Here is a 21,713-nt window from a genome sequence, read left to right as displayed (position 1 = left end):
AATTTACCTTGGAGTAAACTTGCCAGTGTCACCATGGATGGATCGCCAAATTTAACTGGAAAAAACGTTGGGCTGCCGAAAAGAATCCAGGGTAAAGTTAAAGAGGAAAACCCTGACCAGGATGTTATTTTCCTTCACTACATCATTTATCAGGAATATCTGTGTAATAGGCCTTTCACTTTGACCACGACGGAAGCGTCAAATGTGTCAAAAATCGGTCTAAAAAGCATTATTTTCAATGAGACGCATTGCTTTTTAGGTGCGTCAGAAGCGTTGCGTCAAAAGCCGAGCTAAAGCGACGCTTCTGACGGGAGCGCGCATTGCCGCTTGTCGGCAGGCTGACGCGGTCAAAGTTCAACCCAATCCAACTTTCGACTCTCTGAGCTGTGACGTACCTTCGCGCTGTCCAATAGGAATGATGCGTCGGGCCAAAACACAGAAGACTAGTGGCAGAAACCACTGATCTCTACAAAACAGAAATGTGTCACAGGACTAGGGATGGGTATTGATAAGATTTTATCTATCGATGCCATTATCGAGCGCCTTGGGGCGACTGTTTGTTGTGATTTGGCGCTATATAAGAAAAAAGTTGATTGATTGATTGATTATCGATTCTGCTTATCAGTCCGATTCCTTATCGATTCCCTTATCGATACCTCGTGAATTTTGTACTAAAAGTAGGCTATACAGGTTTTCTATGTATTTCATTGAGTCTTAAAGTAAATAAATATGAAATTAGTCACTTTAACGGTGTTTCACTTTGAAGTTATTAATTCCGACTGGATTCTATTGTTCTAACTTGACTCGTCAGAGAGCCGCGCAACGTTTGGAGCTGTGTGAACAGAACGGAGGACAATTCTCGTTTCTTTCTCGCAACAAGACAGGAATCCCAGTTAGTAACTTTAATCCGCACAAACGTGACTCACGATTGACATATTCAGGGATGAAAGTAGTGAAAAACAAAAAAAGCTGAAACCCAAAATTACCCCCCAACACCACCTGCACGAAAATGTTTCAATTCTAGAAGCTCTGAAATGCAATCTGGGACTATTCCAGACGATAAACTGGAGTGAATGCAGCATCCATTTATGTGAGAAAAAAAAAACAACTTTCCTTATTCAAATTCATTCCAGTAGTATTCTGCTATTACGAGGATGCAGCAGTTTTCTAGTTTGGCAGATAGTTCTGGAGGAAATCACTGAAGAAATTAACAAATTGAAAATATGGTTTGACCGAAACAAATTAACACATTGAAAATATGGTTTGACCGAAACAAACTGTCATTAAACTTAAATAAAACAGGGATGAAATGGAGGTGTAAGAGTCACTAGGTGTTCACAGGAAACACTTATTTATGTATGTATGTATGTATTTATTTATTTATGTATGTTCATTGTTAGTTGCTTTTATATTTTCTGTTGTGTTTCTATTCATGTTCTTTTTGTCTCTTTCTCTAAAATTGTATATAATAATCATTAGATTATTAATATATAAACAAAAATAAATTTAAGAAATATTACAATTTGAAAACAAATGCACCCGAACGTGATGACAGCTGCAACTGCTTAATGCTAACTTTTAACATTGAAAATGCCATAGACATGCTAACGCGTTAGCATCGCTCCAGTTTTTAAGTTATAAAATACATCTATCAACTGTTTCAGAAGACCATAACAGGTCAGCTTAACATAGAAAAGGTAAATAATACTCACAGACGTATGCTCTTTAGGGTTTTAGCGGGGGAAAATTAAGCAAAAGAAAGAAAGAATAAACAAAGCAATAGATTGAAGCATTGCTTCAATCTGCGAACCACTGCTTCGATTGGTTCAAGGTTCAAAGCAAAGCCGCGCTGCGGAAAAGTTGATTACGGACCCGCTGCAGGGTTTGTAATCAATGTAGAGAAATTATCATTTTCCTGACAAACATCCCCCAAAACAACGGCCACTCTGAAGTACCGATAACAGAATCGTTAAGCACAAAGCTTATTGATGTCGGTGGATCGAATCATTTCTTAACGATACCCGAAAGGAACCGGTTCTCGATACCCATCCCTACACAGGACTGTTCATTTATAGAGCAGTTTTCTGAAGAAAAATCCTTGGAAATGTTTTTTTTTTGTTGTTGTTGTTTGTTACCTCAAACTTTCTGATTACTGTTAAAAAAAGTTTAGAACACTTTAAAATTAAAATAACTAAATAAATCAGTAAATGGTTCTTTAGAAACCTTTCATCTGTAAATTAAAACCACCTGTTATTTCAGATTAGATAATTTCTTGTTTAACATAAGGAACCTTGGACATTTATTTTTAGACAAAATATGGAAATTTGTACATTTTTTAAGTTTGGTAGATTATTTATATCTCATTTCAACCAGAGAAACAGACACTGTAAATAAATACAAATGTTTATTACAAATGCAACAGGAAATAATTTAACAATGAATGCAGTGTGATTGCAAAGTAGGATTTCTGTGACATAAACCTCATGATGAATTTTTTTTTAAGTCATTTCAACTTGTAATTTCGCCAAAATATGTTATTGCCTTTAATATTGTTATCAGGACAGAGTCATTTCTAAAATATGAATTTGAGCACAATAAGTGGAGAGCTTCTACCTGTGCAAATGTCTTTTGACTTTGATTCGTGGACATTTTTAATGATCTGTTCATTTATTGTTAAAATATAAAATGAAACAACTTTTTAAAAAAAATAAAATAGTTGCTGTTGAAAGAGCCTTTTATTTAGAAGCAGGTGATGTTCTGCTGAATTCTCGGGACCAGATGAAGGTCTCTTCTGCAGCTTTGAACTCTGGTGGTGTTGCTGAAGAGCAGAGATGTTTTCTTTCGACTGGACTTCGTGGTGTTCAGCTCATCAATGGAAGTTTGGTTGTCTGCACAGCAAAATGTTCTTGATTGGGACAAATAAAAATATTTCTTTAAATATAAAGAAACACTAAACAGTTTACATATATAAAAAAGAAGATAAAAAAATGGAAAAAAGATGAAAAAAAACACCTGAAGAAAAAAAAAGTTATTTAAAGTTGAGCTTTTGTGGTTTCCAAAAGAAGCTGTAGCTTTATTTGGTAAGCTAACGTTAGCCGATCACTAAACCTTCACAGCAGTTCAGTAAACATCATGTTTTATTTTTACATTATTCTCACCTCGATAAAGCTGCAGAACTAAACTCCGCTGGGCAAACTGGGACTTCGCATATATCCAAAAATTGGGAGATTTCGAACTGAGTGGGTTTGCGCCATCCCCCGGCTGCCTGCCTCGCTCTGCCCAGGGATGATGCCTGTAGGCCGGCTTCTCCGTGCGGGTCAGCTGCTGTCGCGGTTCGATCGATATCCCACCAATTCGTCAGTCCTCCCTCGGTCAGCGTCACTCTGAAAAGTAGCTGAAAAAAAGCTTCTCCCAGCAGGGTGATGGGAGAATCGTTCTGCTGTTTTTTAAAGCTTTTTTGTAGTTCAGGCGATGCAAATTCAAGATGGCGATTGCTGAACTTTTTTCAGGTTGTGGAAACAGCCAGAGTGTGATGTAGCAATCTCTGCCCCCTTGCCGCTTCTGATGCGAAGCATCTGACATCACGCGTCAGACGCGTTAAAGCGTTGGTATGCGTTGCGTGAAGCTTCTGACGTGTTCAATGTGAAAGGCCCTTAAGTCTGTATTGGAGCTTAATCATGTGGCAAATCCAGTGGTAAAACGTGTGAACTTTATACGAGCAAGCGGACTCCAGCACCGTCAGGTCATTACGATCCTGGAGGAAACCGATCCAGATCACCAGGACTTACGTTACCACTCTCATGTCCGCTGGTTAAATTCGGGCAAAGTGTTTCAAAGAGTGTGGGAGCTCAAAGAGGAGACTAACTCATTTTTGGAGTTAGTGGGGAAATCCAATGAATTTCCTGAGTTGAGTGACAAGAACTGGCTTTGTGACTTTGCTTTTGCTGTGGACATATTTTCCTACATGGATGAGCTGAATGTGAAGCTACAGGGGAAAGATCAGCTTGTGCACGACATGTACACAAATGTGTACACAAATGAAAGACTTCAATCCAAGCTGACTTTATTCTCCAGACAAGTTTCAAATAAATCTTTCACTCATTTTCCCACACTAGCTATGCAGAAAGAGGCCACCCGAAACATGGAGAAGTACAGCAAATCACCGGACGACCTGCACAGAGAATTCTGCCGTCGGTTCTCTGATTTTGAAAAAATTGACAAGTCACTTCAGCTGGTGTCTTGTCCCCTGTCACACGACCCTGAAACAGCACCACATGACCTTCAATTGGAACTGATCGATCTTCAGTCTGACTCCATCTTAAAGGAGAAGTTTCACTCTCTAAACCTGAAAGACTTTTATGCTTCACTTAACAAAACCAAGTTTCCAAACATCCGGAGGATGGCACAGAAGATGCTGGTGTTATTTGGCTCGACCTACTTGTATGAGCAGACATTCAGCGTAATGAACATCAACAAAAAACGTCACAGATCCAAGTTAACTGACCAGCACTTCAGATTCATCCTTAGAATTGCCGCAACAAAGCTAACCCCAGACTTTGATGCACTGGCAAAAATGGGAGAACAACACTGTTCCCACTGAAAATGAACATGAGTTTCTCTACTATTATGAAATACATGCATTTGTAAAATAATTTGTACAATAAGCCATTCATATTCATGCTTTGCTGCCTGTTAAAAATCAAAACCTTTTGTATAATGGCTTTTTACATGCCATTTACATTAGTTCACATAAACTCACCACCCATCTGCTCCTTAACTGGCCCCCCTGTCAAATTTTAGAACTCAGTGTGGCCCACAAGTCAAAACGTTTGCCCACCCCTGGTCTGTACCGTGCCCACATCTTTTCTCTAAAACCACCACACCAATGGAGCTGAATCTTGGTGTGCATTTGTGCAGCATTTAAGCTGAAATTTACTACATGTGTTGGTTTTGGCAATTTTTTTTTCACCTGGACCAAAGAGCTTATTAGAGATGAGAATCACCCACTGATGCAGTAAAAACTTTACTTTTCTTGAAAATATCCCTCACACCGGATCCCGCATATAAGAACTGCGTATTATGGGATGCATATGGCGGCAAGCAAAATAAGTTTGCAAGTTTTTGGTGAAGAAAATGCATGTGCCAGAGAGGATAATAGACTGGACCACTTTTCGCCATTTTTTTCAGGAAGCGGCATTTTTGAATAGAAGTTGGTATCCACTCTTGTTAGATGGAATAAATGCTCCCAAATCTTGGAAGAATGGATACCAAGCTCACATTTTAAACTTTTCATTGGAAAAATGTACTTAAAAAAATGCCTGAATAGGCAAAATTTCATAGTATTTCAGTGTTTCAGCCAATGACCTTTGCTAATGATGTTGTCCAGCATGTGCAATGTGATCTTATATTGCTGTGTTAGTTTTGAATATTGTTTAAAAATGTTTCCACATACCATGTTTATCATGTTTAAGAAAAGCAAAAGCAGCAGGATATGATTGATGTTTGAATGACGGTACATAAAATGTGTTTTCTCAGCATCAGACATGCATGTTGTTATTAAGTGGGTGTGGAATATTTGTCTTTAATTCTTGTGTTGGCTTAATTTGCTTTTTGATCAAATGATCATTTATGTATTGGTCATGATGTAAAAAACATAACCTGGACATCAGAATACATGTACCATTTTTTTTTTTTTTTTTTTTCTCTTAAGCGGCGTCCCGTGTCCATTGTAAAATCAATAAGTTACACACATCAGTTGTAACTTGTTGTATAATGTGGGCAGCCAGTCTGTGCTGTGTGAAGACCAGGGGCTGTGTTTATTTCTCCAGCTAAAACCTGGAATTGCATGAGGAAGGGCATCCATTGTGGGTCTGTACTGGATCAATTGTAGTGACCCTTAATAAACTGGGGGCAGTCAAATGACAAATGATTATTGTCGAAAATGAATGGAATTGAAAGCAGAATATCTTCAACCCAATAAAAGAATAATGATCTCATCCATGCATACAACACAGTCCTTGGACTGAACAACAATAATGTTGATGAGTAGATGGCCGTGTTTCTCATCACTGAGGTGGGTCAGAATTGATTGAAAACAAAGCATCACAGATCGATTAAGTTTATGCAACATGCTTGTGGAAAAATACTGTCTCTCCTAAACTACTTCTTCTACTTTAGGTTAGATAAGGTGATTTGTGTTGGCTAAATGCAGCTGACTGTTGTTTAGTTTTTGTCTTACTGACTACGTATTTTTTCCCTGTTGTTTATGAATGTGGAATTTTCACGCTGCCTGGTAAATCCAAGTATTTACTGACACCACTTACTGTTGTCATCTGCTTCTGCTTGTCCATCAGGCGTCTCTCAGTATGGATGAAGTTGCTCACCAGACCTCTTCACACTCTCTTGGCTCCTCCTCCTCCTACACATCATCCATGGTGCGACGGCCCGGCTCCACTAATCGCCAGCATCGACGGACGGGATCAGTGGGCACAGTCAGTGAACACGAGGTGAACACATTTCTGACTGATTTTCACAGATACAGTGAGGTCAAAGTTTTACCAAATTTAGGGCCTGATTTCCTAAGATCCCAGACAGCGAGTGCTAAATTAATCCAAACGTTTGTGCATTGGGGTGGAGACAGTTGTGATTTACTCAGAGTAAATGTGTAGTTGATAGCTGGCAGAAATGTGAAATAATTTTTAAAAGAGAATTTATTATCATCTTTGGTCTAACAGTAAAACAGCACCTTGTAGGACTCTTAAGAAAAGTGTACATGAATTGTGGAGAATTGTAGAGAAATTGAAATTCAATAAAAATTAAAGACCATCATAAACTCAAAGCCAAGACACTTGGACACAAAGTGAACAGTTTCAAGGTTTCTATACAATTATTTCGAGTCACAGACTGGAGAACATTGTGACACCAATGTTTTCAATCTGCATCAAACTCCAGAGAGTAGTTTGTGCCAGTTTTTACATATTTCACAATGCTGCGAAAACAAACAAACAAACTGTTTTAGTGCAAAATAGGTATGGTCTACACCAGGGGTGGGCAGTCATGTGCCATGAAGGGCCGAAACACTGCAGGTTTTCCTTACAACCAATCACCTCAGCAGGTAATTTCATTGATGATCAGGTGTCTCAGCAGGTGATTTCATTGACGATCAGGTGTTTATGCTCAGAGGTTAAGCTCATCAGCAACTCACTTGCTGAGGTGATTGGTTGCAAGGAAAACCTGCAGTGTCTCGGTGCTTGCTGCCCACCCATGGTCTGGTCCCTGGAACAAGCTCACTCCACCGATCACAATGGTATGAAGTTTTCCTATGTATGATTCATGGATCAGAAGTTATTAGAAATTGTTTTTGTCAAAATGTTTTATTATTTATAGCACCACCAACCCAACCCTAAATTTTACATACCAACTCAGCCTGGTTCAGGCTGTCGACTGACTTTTTGTGTGTAGAGAAAAAAAAGAGCCTGGTCCTCCCACCAGCTTAGCTGCTGCTTAGACCATAAAAACAAAAACACACAAAACAATAGGGTCCTTCCAGCAGTGAAGCTGGTGCTTGGTCTCTAATAGTAATAAAAGCCTAGTGTGGCTCCATGGGGAAGAAAAAAGAGAAGAAAAGAGTGTATGTTTACAGTGGATGAAAGTGCCCTCACCGATGGCAGATATGTTGTCCAGAATTGACAGCTCGTATACTTCTTGACAGTACAGTATATAAAATTGCAGAGGATAATGCAGTAAAGCATGAAACTTATTTCTGATGTGGTCCTCAGCAAAAGTAAAATAAAAGAATGAGGCCAGAACACTGGCATAGCACAGGTGATGTCTAGCAGCCTCTGCTGCCGTCCTGGCTGTTCACACATGGGCAGCGTGCTGAACGCCACCTGTACTATGCCAGCGCTCTCTGTCTTTGTCTCCAAACCATCCTACCTGTGCTGTCCCTCTGACATTCATTCCTCATCCCGTCCATCCTCATCACTTTCAAAGAAAATCTAAGCATCTTCAGCTCTGCCACCTCCAGCTCTGCCTCTTGTCTTTTTGTTAGCTCCACCCATCTCAAAGCCATAAAACATGGCTGTTCTCACTACTGTCTTGTAAACTTTGCTTTCAGTCTTGTAGACATCCTTGTAACACAAATCATTCCTCTTACCTTTCTCCAGCCACTCCACCCTGCCTGCTCTCTCTTCTTCACCTCTCTAACCCACTCTCCATTACTTTGAACAGTTGACCCCAAATATTTAAACTCATCCACCTTAGCCACTTCCATTTCTTGTAACTGCACTATTCCACTAGGCTCTCTCATTCACACACATACTTCATCTTGCTCCCACTGACTTTCATCCCCCTTCTCTCCAGAGCGTATCATCACCTTCTTCAGGCTAGTCTCCACCTGCTCTCTTACTACAGATCACAATGTTATTTGTACACATCATCATCCATGGAGACTCCTGTCTAATATTGTCTATCATCCTGTCCATCACCACTGTAAACAAGAAAAGGCTCAGAGCTGATCCTTGTGTAATCCCACCTCCACCTTGAATGCATCTGTCATTCTAATTGCACATCTCACCGCTGTTCCACTCTTGTCATGCATGTCCTGTCCCACCGTCACATACTTCTCTACCACTACAGACGTCCTCATACAATACCACAACTCTTCTCTTGGCACCCTGTCATAAGCTTTCTCTATATCCAAAAAGACATAATGTAACTTATTCTGGCCTTCTCTATACTTGTCCATCAGTACTCTCAGAGAAACATCACATCTGTAGTGCTCTTCCTTGGGATGAAATGATGTTGCTGCTCGCAAAACTTCACCTCTTTCCTAATTCGAGTTCACACTACTGTTTTCCATAACTTCATATTGTGGCTGATCAACTTTATGCTGCTGTAATTCTTGCAGCTCTGCACATCACCCAATGTCGGACTCTGTAGTTTTCTCTGGGCCCCTCCCCAATTGGACCGGGAGTGACATGTTTAGCCGCATGTTCTCCTTGAATTGCTGGCTGTCTGAGTGGTGTCCAAAAAATGAGGTGGGCTTCATAGATAATTGGCAAAGCTTCTGGGGAAAACCTGGTCTTGTTAGGAGAGACGGCATCCATCCCACTTTGGATGGAGCAGCTCTCATTTCTAGAAATCTGGCCAATTTTCTTAAATCCTCCAAACCGTGACTATCCAGGGTTGGGACCAGGAAGCAGAGTTGTAGTCTTACACACCTCTCTGCAGCTTCTCTCCCCCTGCCATCCCCTCATTACCCCATCCCCGTAGAGACGGTGCCTGCTCCCAGACTACCAATAACCAGCAAAAATCTATTTAAGCATAAAAATTCAAAAAGAAAAAATAATATAGCACCTTCAACTGCACCACAGACTAAAACAGTTAAATGTGGTCTGTTAAACATTAGGTCTCTCTCTTCTAAGTCCCTGTTAGTAAATGATATAATAATTGATCAACATATTGATTTATTCTGCCTTACAGAAACCTGGTTACAGCAGGATGAATATGTTAGTTTAAATGAGTCAACACCCCCGAGTCACACTAACTGTCAGAATGCTCGTAGCACGGGCCGGGGCGGAGGATTAGCAGCAATCTTCCATTCCAGCTTATTAATTAATCAAAAACCCAGACAGAGCTTTAATTCATTTGAAAGCTTGTCTCCTAGTCTTGTCCATCCAAATTGGAAGTCCCAAAAACCAGTTTTATTTGTTATTATCTATCGTCCACCTGGTCGTTACTGTGAGTTTCTCTGTGAATTTTCAGACCTTTTGTCTGACTTAGTGCTTAGCTCAGATAAGATAATTATAGTGGGCGATTTTAACATCCACACAGATGCTGAGAATGACAGCCTCAACACTGCATTTAATCTATTATTAGACTCTATTGGCTTTGCTCAAAAAGTAAATGAGTCCACCCACCACTTTAATCATATCTTAGATCTTGTTCTGACTTATGTTATGGAAATAGAAGACTTAACAGTATTCCCTGAAAACTCCCTTCTGTCATTTACATTTACTCTGATGGACTACCCAGCAGTGGGGAATAAGTTTCATTACACTAGAAGTCTTTCAGAAAGCGCTGTAACTAGGTTTAAGGATATGATTCCTTCTTTATGTTCTCTAATGCCATATACCAACACAGTGCAGAGTAGCTACCTAAACTCTGTAAGTGAGATAGAGTATCTCGTCAATAGTTTTACATCCTCATTGAAGACAACTTTGGATGCTGTAGCTCCTCTGAAAAAGAGAGCTTTAAATCAGAAGTGTCTGACTCCGTGGTATAACTCACAAACTCGTAGCTTAAAGCAGATAACCCGTAAGTTGGAGAGGAAATGGCGTCTCACTAATTTAGAAGATCTTCACTTAGCCTGGAAAAAGAGTCTGTTGCTCTATAAAAAAGCCCTCCGTAAAGCTAGGACATCTTTCTACTCATCACTAATTGAAGAAAATAAGAACAACCCCAGGTTTCTTTTCAGCACTGTAGCCAGGCTGACAAAGAGTCAGAGCTCTATTGAGCTGAGTATTCCATTAACTTTAACTAGTAATGACTTCATGACTTTCTTTGCTAACAAAATTTTAACTATTAGAGAAAAAATTACTCATAACCATCCCAAAGATGTATCGTTATCTTTGGCTGCTTTCAGTGATGCCGGTATTTGGTTAGACTCTTTCTCTCCGATTGTTCTGTCTGAGTTATTTTCATTAGTTACTTCATCCAAACCATCAACATGTTTATTAGACCCCATTCCTACCAGGCTGCTCAAGGAAGCCCTACCATTATTTAATGCTTCGATCTTAAATATGATCAATCTATCTTTGTTAGTTGGCTATGTACCACAGGCTTTTAAGGTGGCAGTAATTAAACCATTACTTAAAAAGCCATCACTTGACCCAGCTATCTTAGCTAATTATAGGCCAATCTCCAACCTTCCTTTTCTCTCAAAAATTCTTGAAAGGGTAGTTGTAAAACAGCTAACTGATCATCTGCAGAGGAATGGTCTATTTGAAGAGTTTCAGTCAGGTTTTAGAATTCATCATAGTACAGAAACAGCATTAGTGAAGGTTACAAATGATCTTCTTATGGCCTCGGACAGTGGACTCATCTCTGTGCTTGTTCTGTTAGACCTCAGTGCTGCTTTTGATACTGTTGACCATAAAATTTTATTACAGAGATTAGAGCATGCCATAGGTATTAAAGGCACTGCGCTGCGGTGGTTTGAATCATATTTGTCTAATAGATTACAATTTGTTCATGTAAATGGGGAATCTTCTTCACAGACTAAAGTTAATTATGGAGTTCCACAAGGTTCTGTGCTAGGACCAATTTTATTCACTTTATACATGCTTCCCTTAGGCAGTATTATTAGACGGTATTGCTTAAATTTTCATTGTTACGCAGATGATACCCAGCTTTATCTATCCATGAAGCCAGAGGACACACACCAATTAGCTAAACTGCAGGATTGTCTTACAGACATAAAGACATGGATGACCTCTAATTTCCTGCTTTTAAACTCAGATAAAACTGAAGTTATTGTACTTGGCCCCACAAATCTTAGAAACATGGTGTCTAACCAGATCCTTACTCTGGATGGCATTACCCTGACCTCTAGTAATACTGTGAGAAATCTTGGAGTCATTTTTGATCAGGATATGTCATTCAAAGCGCATATTAAACAAATATGTAGGACTGCTTTTTTGCATTTACGCAATATCTCTAAAATCAGAAAGGTCTTGTCTCAGAGTGATGCTGAAAAACTAATTCATGCATTTATTTCCTCTAGGCTGGACTATTGTAATTCATTATTATCAGGTTGTCCTAAAAGTTCCCTAAAAAGCCTTCAGTTAATTCAAAATGCTGCAGCTAGAGTACTGACGGGGACTAGAAGGAGAGAGCATATCTCACCCATATTGGCCTCTCTTCATTGGCTTCCTGTTAATTCTAGAATAGAATTTAAAATTCTTCTTCTTACTTATAAGGTTTTGAATAATCAGGTCCCATCTTATCTTAGGGACCTCGTAGTACCATATCACCCCAATAGAGCGCTTCGCTCTCAGACTGCAGGCTTACTTGTAGTTCCTAGGGTTTGTAAGAGTAGAATGGGAGGCAGAGCCTTCAGCTTTCAGGCTCCTCTCCTGTGGAACCAGCTCCCAATTCAGATCAGGGAGACAGACACCCTCTCTACTTTTAAGATTAGGCTTAAAACTTTCCTTTTTGCTAAAGCTTATAGTTAGGGCTGGATCAGGTGACCCTGAACCATCCCTTAGTTATGCTGCTATAGACGTAGACTGCTGGGGGGTTCCCATGATGCACTGTTTCTTTCTCTTTTTGCTCTGTATGCACCACTCTGCATTTAATCATTAGTGATCGATCTCTGCTCCCCTCCACAGCATGTCTTTTTCCTGGTTCTCTCCCTCAGCCCCAACCAGTCCCAGCAGAAGACTGCCCCTCCCTGAGCCTGGTTCTGCTGGAGGTTTCTTCCTGTTAAAAGGGAGTTTTTCCTTCCCACTGTAGCCAAGTGCTTGCTCACAGGGGGTCGTTTTGACCGTTGGGGTTTTACATAATTATTGTATGGCCTTGCCTTACAATATAAAGCGCCTTGGGGCAACTGTTTGTTGTGATTTGGCGCTATATAAAAAAATTGATTGATTGATTGATTGATCACCCTTATTCTTGAAAATCTGAGCTGTTTTGCCTGATTTATTTTCTCTATATCATCCATCTTTCTCTCTCTCATTTTCTTATTTATCAGCTCCTTCAAATTCTTGCTGCACATCCTTTCCAACTCGGTCCCTTTGTCTGGCCAATTAGTGCAAGTAGTTTTCTTTTTCTTTAGTGTTTAACTTTATGTACAGTTCACTAAACACATTTTGCTTCATCTGTGCCACGTCTTTTTTCACCTTACACTGCATCTCCTTGCATTTGTGTCTACTTTCTTTATCTCAGTGACTCGCAATTCTGGTTCACCAGCCTCTTTCTAATGATACTTTCCTGAACATCTCCATTCTACCACCATATCTCCATGTCTTCCTTCCTTTGTTCAGATGTCACACCCAGTACCTTCCTAGCTGTCTCCCTCACCACATCTCCAGTACTTTTCCAGTTGTCCAAAATCGAGAGTTACGAATGTAACTACGGTTCTATGAATTCCAGACGATCTCCAGAGCTTTAGCATCTGGATAACTACATGTGCGCAGCACAGAGGTCGAGAATATATACCAACAAAGTCACGCCATTGGATGTGACCTGGGTGATGTCACTGGTTGTCTTTATATACCAGACGCACCCAGTGCTCGCTTCTTTTCGGAATGAACTCGCAAGCCTCTGAGTGACAAGCAACTCTGGCGGTCATCCGGAATTCATAGAACCGTAGTTACATTTGTAACTCTCATTCTATTTCATTCCTCCTGACTGCCAGAGGGCGGTGCTTTAGCACCTGGATGACTTAATACCAACAAGGTCACGAAGAGTCACACTCACCTCGCATCAGCAGTGGGGAGTGGAGGCAGACAACACCGCCAAAGTCACCGCAGGAGGAACAGCCACAGTCAGTCTGTAATAGTGGGCGAAGGTACAGGACGAAGCCCACGTAGCAGCAGCACAAATATCACTCAAAGGGACACCTCTCAGTGCAGTCCTGGAGGTGGACACCCTTCTGGTGGAATGGCACGTAACCTTAGGAGGCTGAAGACCTCTGGACCTGTATACTTGTAAAATGGCATCCACGACCCAATGCAAGAGTCGCTGCTTTGAGACAGCACAGCCTCTTTTGTGATCACTATAACACACAAACAGGGCATCCGTTTTCCGGATCCCGGCAGTCGCACTAATGTACTGCTTCAACATTCGGACAGGACATAAGGAACCTGAAACAGATAATCCTGGATCAGAATGCGGGACATACACAGCCAAGGAAACTGGCTGGTTAACATGAAAAGTTGAAATTCTCTTGGGTAAAAACGACGGATTAGGCCACAGCGTAACCCCAGATCTGTCAGAATTCCATCGCAAACAGTCCCCAGCGACTGATAGGGCATGGAGCTCTCCCACCCGGTTAGCCGAAGACAGTGCAAGTAGAAAGGCAGTCTTCACTGACACCCATTTTAGATCAGCACTTCCAATTGGTTCGAAAGGGGATAAGCTTAAACCCTCCAGGACTAGAGGAAGGTCCCATGATGGTACGCGTGCAAGCCTTGGAGGCCGCAAACGTAGAGCACCTTTCAAAAAACGACACACTAAGAGGTGTGAACCCACTGACCGGCCATCAACGTAGATGTGCCGGGCAGAGATTGCAGCAACATAAACCTTCAAGGTAGCGACAGAAAGTCCTTTCTCCAGCAGTTCTTGTAAATATTTGAGGAGAATAGGCACAGGGCAACGCTCCCGGTCTAACTTTTGGTTCTCACACGACCACGCAAACAGCTTCCATCGGTTGTCATACAAGGCCCTGGTAGAAGCACCACATGAATTAAGGATAGTCTGAACAACAGCCTGGTCACAAGAACTTAACAAGGAGTCCGGCCCCTCAACTGCCACACATACAGTTGAAGGCGTTCTGGGTGAGGGTGCCAAATCCTCCCTTGTAGCTGTGACAACAAATCCTTCCTCTCCGGGAGAGCCCAAGGTTCCCCCTCGAGGAGTTTGTAAATCATGGGAAACCAAATCCTCCCCGGCCAGAATGGAGCAACCAGCAGCACCCTGTGGCTGCTCTGATCTATCCTGTGCAGTGTCAACATCAGCAGCGGGAGAGGAGGGAAGGCATAAAGGAGGCAGTCCAGCCACGGGTGAGCCAATGCATCCTGCCCCGGCGGGCTGTCTGGTTCCGAGAGGGAGTACCACCGTGGGCAATGTGTCGAGGTGCTTGAAGCGAAAAGGTCCACTTCCGCTACACCATACTTCTGCCAGATCATTTGGACCACAATCGGGTTCAGTCTCCGCTTTTCCCAGTGATGGTTTCTGTCTGGAGAGTAAATCCGCTGCGCTGTTCTGTACGCCGGGCAGATGAACTGCTCTGACACTTTGAAGGCGAGGCAACGCCCATAAGAGAAGCTTCCGAGTTTCTGCCAATGAGTGATTGGACCTGGTGCCCCCCTGATGGTTTATGTGATAGACTGTTGACGTGTTGTCCGACCAGACAAGAACATGTCTTCCTCTCAGGGCCGGGAGGAAAGCTCCAGCACATTTATGTGTTGGAGTCTCTCCTGAGGACTCCAGACACCCCTCACCATCCTGTGATTCCACACGGCCCCCCAACCTTTGAGTGATGCATCTGTAACAACCACCTCTCCGCGAGAAGAGACGGAGCCTAGAGGGACACCCTTGCAGATGAAGTCCATGTTCCCCCAGGGTCTGAGGTGCAGACCCTGGGGGAACATGGCACAGAAGGCACTGGTTGGAGAGTCGTACAAGCCTGTGCTGATGCAACTTTGAGTTGAGGCCTAGGTTGTTGATCCAAATCTGCAGGAGACGTAAGAACAGAAGTCCCAAAGGTACCACTAGCGACATTGCAGTCAATTTGCCCATCAACCAGAGCAGCAAACCAAAAGGCAGCGTCACAGCCCGTTGAATGTGTGAGACGAGACAAATTACATCGTCCACTCTCTGCGGGGATGGCGATGCAGTCATAGTCAGGGAGTTGATGGCAATGTCGATGAAGGTCGTTTGTTGACTGGGAACAAGGGAACTCTTTGCAAAGTTCACTGTGAGTCCTAAATGAGAGACATGGTTCAGTAGAAGAGCTGTGTCGTTGTGCGCCTGCTCCTGAGTCGGAGCGCAGACAAGCCAGTCGTCTAAGTAGGGTAGGATTCTTAATCCAAGAGCTTGCAGTGGGGCTAGTGCTGCAGCCATACATCTGGTAAATGTACGAGGGGCGAGAGAGAGGCCGAAAGGAAGCACCCTGAACTGGTATGCCTGACCTTCGAAAGCAAAGTGGAGAAACTGCCTGATGAGGCACCACTGGCACATGGAAATAGGCATCTTTTAAGTCGACACTTGTGAACCAGTCTCCTGGTGTGATAGTTTGAAGGACGTCTACTGTGTGGAGCATGTGAAACTGCAGCACTTTGATATAGCGATTCAGATGTCGGAGATCGAGGATAGGACGAAAGCCGCCATCCTTCTTTGGAACAAGGAAGTAAATTTAATAGAACCCCCTGAGCTGGTTTGAACTGTGAACTGGCTCTATGGCCCCCTTCTCCAGGAGTTCCAAAATCTCCCGTTGTAGGGCTGCAGACTGCACAGAGTCGGAAACAACAGTCATCCTCACCCCATTGAACTTTGGAGGACGACATCTGAACTGAATTCTGTAACCTTCGAACAAGGTAAAAAGCTAATACAAGGCCCGGAGCGTGAAACACTCACAGCCACAGTAATAACACGATGCACACAACCGAAAAACTCACAGCCCAAGTGCTAAGTCACTTAGAGCAACAACGACAACACTAGCTGCTAGCGGAGCTGTTAAACTTAGCAAATGGCGGCAGTGCAGACGAAGTACTTCAAGGAGTGGAAAACACTCACGGCAAGCCCAACACAGTACACTATACTGGTTCTGATACACACACTACCACGTAGTTAACGGGGTTAGTGACACAACTAAACAAATAGCCAACTTTCATTGAAACAACACAGCTAATGTGCACAGAGGAAAATACCCAGCAGGGCAGCGGCAAAGGCGTGCACCCAGCGTTTAGGAAGGTGTACTCACGACAGGCGTCAGTCAAAGAATAAAAAAATGGTGAAGCCGTGTCTCGCAGCCTCTGGAGGACGTGTGCTGTGCAGTGCACGTAGCTCCAACCGAAGGTGGGTTGCGAGGCTACAAGCGAGAGCGGCAATCGCAGCTAAATGCGTTCTCAACCTCTAAAAATGCGAGAATGTAGAAAAGAAGCGAGCGCTGGGTGCGTCTGCTATATAAAGACAACCAGTGACGTCTCCCAGGTCACATCCAATGGCGTGACTTTGTTGGTATATATTCTCGACCTCTGTGCTGCGCACATGTAGTTATCCAGGTGCTAAAGCACCGCCCTCTGGCGGTCAGGAGGAATGAAATAGAACACTTCACCTCCATTCAGTGCCTGTCTCATCTCTTCCCTGAATTTCACACAACAGTTTTCCTCCTTCAGCTGCCACCATCTGATCCTTTGTTGAGCTCTCACTCTCCTCTTCTTCTTTACCTCTAAAGTCATCCTACAAACCACCATCCGAAGCTGTCTAGCTACACTCTCTCCTGCCAGCACCTTTCAGTCTCCAAGCATCTCTGAAATAGAATGTAGTCCACCTGCGTGTAGCTTCCTCCACTTTTATACATCACCCTGTGCTTCTCCTTCTTCTTAAATAAGTATTCACAGCAGCTATTTCCATCCATTCTCAAAATGTACCACCATCTGCCCTAACACTTTCTTCTCCTTGATACCATTTCTCTGATTTCTTCTTCATCACCTCTGTTCCCTTCAACTACTTATGGACCTGACTGTGTGCTCAGGTCCTGACTGAAGCTGTGCACTGTGTTTTAGGGACTGAGGGTTTCTGGGTTAAATCAGATGTGTCGTAGTGGGCACCAGAGCCTGACCTGTGCCACCTGCTGAGACGCTGGCCCATGAAGGCTGAGTTTGCAAACCGCCACATTGATATTGTGGTGCTTTATCAGAAACACTGCACGTGTCACTGTGGTCATCACAGCAACTCTTGTTTCTTTCTTTCCATTTTAGGTGCGTTCTTTTGTTCACTCCTCATGCTCTTCTGTTACCTCAGCGTCTGGAGTCTCTGTTAACTCTGCCTCCTCCATGGATTCCTTGGACAGTGTTCTCCACACGGACTCAGACACCCCTCAGTCTTCATGTGTGCTCCCATCTGAAGGAGCTACTCAAGGCCGAGATTCCACAGAGGTTTGTGTCTACTTTTTACTCGATGCTCAAGGAGCAAAAAAGTGGTCTCAGCTGATGTGCAGGGAAATGTGTTGTATTCTGCATATTATTGATATTTTATGTCAGACATCCTCTTCAAGTTCCTCAGTTATCCAAGTGTATGTGCAGACGATCTCTCATTGCTCCTATAAGACAAATTAAGGCTTGAAACAGCTCATTTTAGATTTCTGTGCAGGAGTCCTGCAGGTTCTGCTTTCTCTGAGACACGTCCACTGATCCGATGTACATTTTGTGTGAGAGATGAACTCTTTTGCCTTTACATTACATTACATTACTTTTTTTGTGTGATGCCGGTGGTGTGGATGGTGAGCAGAGTTGTGTTAGCAGCTGCATCCGAGCTGTGAGCTTGGTCGGGGTCATCTGGCCGTGATTCTCATCTTCATTCTCAGCATCAGTGAGAACTCTTGGTCCATATGCTGCTGCATTACATGACCATTCTGTTGATGTTTGAGGCAGGGTTGTGTAGCAGCAGGACTCTACACACAAGCTCTTGTAAGTAAGTAAGGCTTATTTATATAGCACCTTTCAAGATAGAAATCACAAAGTGCTTCACATAAGAACAGAGAAATTAAAAACAGGAGAAACATAAAACCATAAAAACTAGGTAAAAGCCAGCCTATACAAAAGGGTCTTTAGCCTCACTTTAAATGTTTCAACAGAGTCCACTGAGCGTAGGTCCAAAGGCAATGCATTCCACATTAGGTGCCACCACCTCGAAAGCACAGTCTCCCCTGGTCTTCAGTCTTGTCCTAGGCACAACCAATAGGCCCAGGTCCGAAGACCTCAGAGACCTACTTGTCACATATGGATGTAATAGCTCGGTGATATAAGATGGCATTTGACCATGCAGAGCTCTAAAAGTCAGTACTAGAATTTTAAATTGGAGTCTGAAATGGATGGGGAGCCAGTGCAAGGAGGAGAGGATTGGGGTTATATGTGACCTCTTTGATGACCTCGTCAGCAGCCTTGCAGCCGCATTCTGAACCGTTTGTAAGCGGTCCAAAGAGGACTTGCTAAGGCTAAAAAATAGAGAGTTACAGTAATCCAAACGTGATGACGCAAATGCATGAATGATCATCTCCATCTCCGCCCGAGACACAATGCTGCTTAGACGGGCAATATTGCGCAAATGGAAAAAACAAGACTGTGCCAGGCGGGTAACATACGCGTCAAAATTGAGGGAGTGATCGAACGTAACACCCAAGTTCCTCACTGCTGAATGAACAAAAGGGGCCAGAGAACCAAGATTCCCAACCACAGTGGGAACAAATTCGTCAGGGGCACAAACAAGGACCTCAATCTTTGCTATATTTAAGGACAAATGGTTGGCCGCCATCCAGTCACCAATAACCTCAACACAGTTCTGAAGAGCAGATACCCTAGAGACCGTTTGAGGAGTGAATGGGATGTACAGCTGGATGTCATCCGCATAACAGTGGTAGGAGACATCTTTAAAACTACTCAAGACATGACCAAGTGGGAGCAAATATAGAGCAAACAATATAGGTCCCAGAACAGAACCCTGAGGCACACCACAGGATAGCATGGCAGAGGAGGACATAAATTTACCAGCAGCAACAGCGAAAGTCCTGTGTGAAAGATAAGACAAAAACCAGTCCAGAGCAAACCCAGAAATGCCCACCCAAGTCCTTAGTCTCTCAACTAAGACTCCATGATCCACCGTGTCAAAAGCTGCAGAGAGATCCAAAAGGACAAGCACAGAATATTCACCTGCATCTCTGCGCATTAAAATATCATTTGAAATTCTGAGAAGGGCAGTTTCTGTAGAGTGCAAGTGGCGGAACCCAGACTGGAATTTATCAAGAATATTATGTTCAGCTAAAACCTCATTAAGCTGTTTGGCCACCACTTTCTCTTAGACTTTGGAAATAAAAGGCAACTTTGAAATTGGTCTAAAATTTTGAAGGAGTGAAGGATCAGCATTAAGCTTTTTTAAAAGAGGGTGAATAACTGCCTGTTTAAAATACTGAGGGACATAGCCGGAAAGCAGTGATCTATTTATTATCAATAAGACAACCGGGCCAATAGAATGGAAGACCTTTTTAAAAAAGGAGGTAGGGACGATATCAAGTGGGCAGGAGGAAGGTTTCAATCTGTCCACCAGACCAGTGAGCTCTTTCAGTGATATAGGTTTAAAACTATCCAGAACTGATGGCCGGGTAAGATAGGGAACAGAAGAAGAGAGGGATTAATATTTGCCCTGATATCACGAATTTTGCTGATAAAAAAGGACAAAAAATTGTCACAGTCTTCATTTGACTGAATGATAGCAGCAGGAGATGCAGGTGTAACAATGTCTCTGATTGTGTCAAACAAAATTTTTGGATTCCGTCGTCTGTTAGAAATTAAAGTGGAAAAATAAGCAGCCCTCGCATCTTTCACCATATTATTAAAAGAGATTAAAAGCTCCTTTAAATGAAGGAGGTGGACCTGGAGCTTTGTAGATTTCCACAACCGCTCCACTTTCCGACATGATCTCTTAACACTACGAATACTGTCATTCATCCAGGGGGAGGAGTTATTCAGAGGGGCGTTTCTGGTTTTAAAAGGAGCCACTCTGTCCAAAATTGAGAGACAATGATGATTAAAAGAATTAACTAAAATATCAACATCATCTGAACTAAACAACTCATCAAGGTTAAAAGCAGCAGAAAATACATCTGCAGTAAAATTATTAAAAATGCGAGAGCAGATCACAGGAGGAGCAGACGGACAATCCAGATTAAGAGACAAATTAAAAAGAATACAAACATGATCAGAAATAGAAATATCCTCAGAATAAATAGACTCAATATTAAGACCCAGAGTAAAAACAAGATCTAAAACATGACCTTTGCTGTGTGTGGGGCCAGACACGTGTTGGATCAAGTTGAAAGATTCCATCAGACTGATGAATTTAGCAGCAGATTTATCAGAAGCATCATCAACATGGAAATTAAAATCACCAACAATTAAAAGTCTGGACAGCTTGAGAGTTGTAGATAAAAAGTCACTAAACTCCTTGAGGAAGGAAGTGCATTGAGCAGGTGGACGATATATTAAAACACAGTAAAAAGGATTAGTTCTCCCAACTTTTAAAATCAGTGATTCAAAAGATGGAAACGATTCTGAACTCACACGTCGACACACAAAGCTGGTCCTACAGACCGCAGCAAGTCCGCCACCACGTCCACACAAACGCGGCGAGCTGAAGAATCGGAAATTTTTGGGACAGAGTTCAATGAGGGGGTCATGTTCCATTTCCCTCTGCCAGGTTTATTGTGCAATAAATACCCCTTGCTTGCAATAATGGCATCACATCCGTGACTCTTTGACATCAATAAATTTCTGGCTTTTCTCTCTCTCTCTCTCTCTCTCTCTCTCTCTCTCTCTCTCTCTCTCTCTCTCTCTCTCTCTCTCTCTCTCGCAGGTACAGCCTCATTATACAGATCAGTTCGACAATCATCAGTGTGATGATCAGTGCCAAAATAATTTGCAGATAATCACATTATTGGCTCCCTTTGGCAAAACATTTTAGTGTCAGGATTCATGCAAAGAACACTAACCTCCAGGGAATGCCCCAGTGATCCAGTTCCACATGCAACCATTAAAGACTAATCTGTGACATGGCCTCCACCATGTTTCGTTAACAATTCATCATCAGCATATCTTTTTTTCCTCCAAACTTTTGCTTTCTTTCAGTTTGGAGGAGGTTGATCTTTGTCTCACCATTCCAAAAGCCCTTCCAGAACTGTTGTGGCTCATCTCTGTGTGTTTTTCCTGTTTCTA

General features: G+C 42.5%; 1 protein-coding gene across 4 annotated transcripts in view; it reads left to right on the top strand.

The window, feature by feature from the left end:
• raph1a (Ras association (RalGDS/AF-6) and pleckstrin homology domains 1a) overlaps positions 1 to 21,713 on the top strand; it is a 356,622-nt gene that overhangs the window by 198,280 nt on the left and 136,629 nt on the right. For all 4 annotated transcript variants that reach the window (XM_034185831.1, XM_034185830.1, XM_034185828.1 and 1 more), the window contains 2 exons: positions 6,354 to 6,506; positions 17,709 to 17,885. In XM_034185831.1, coding sequence (XP_034041722.1) covers positions 6,354 to 6,506; positions 17,709 to 17,885 — 330 coding nt within the window. The remainder of the gene's footprint in view (positions 1 to 6,353; positions 6,507 to 17,708; positions 17,886 to 21,713) is intronic.

The sequence above is a fragment of the Thalassophryne amazonica genome, chromosome 14, assembly GCF_902500255.1.
Source record: "Thalassophryne amazonica chromosome 14, fThaAma1.1, whole genome shotgun sequence".
NCBI lineage: Eukaryota > Metazoa > Chordata > Actinopteri > Batrachoidiformes > Batrachoididae > Thalassophryne > Thalassophryne amazonica.
Note: the sequence above shows the minus strand (reverse complement) of the source record. Positions and strands in the feature narration are given on the sequence as shown.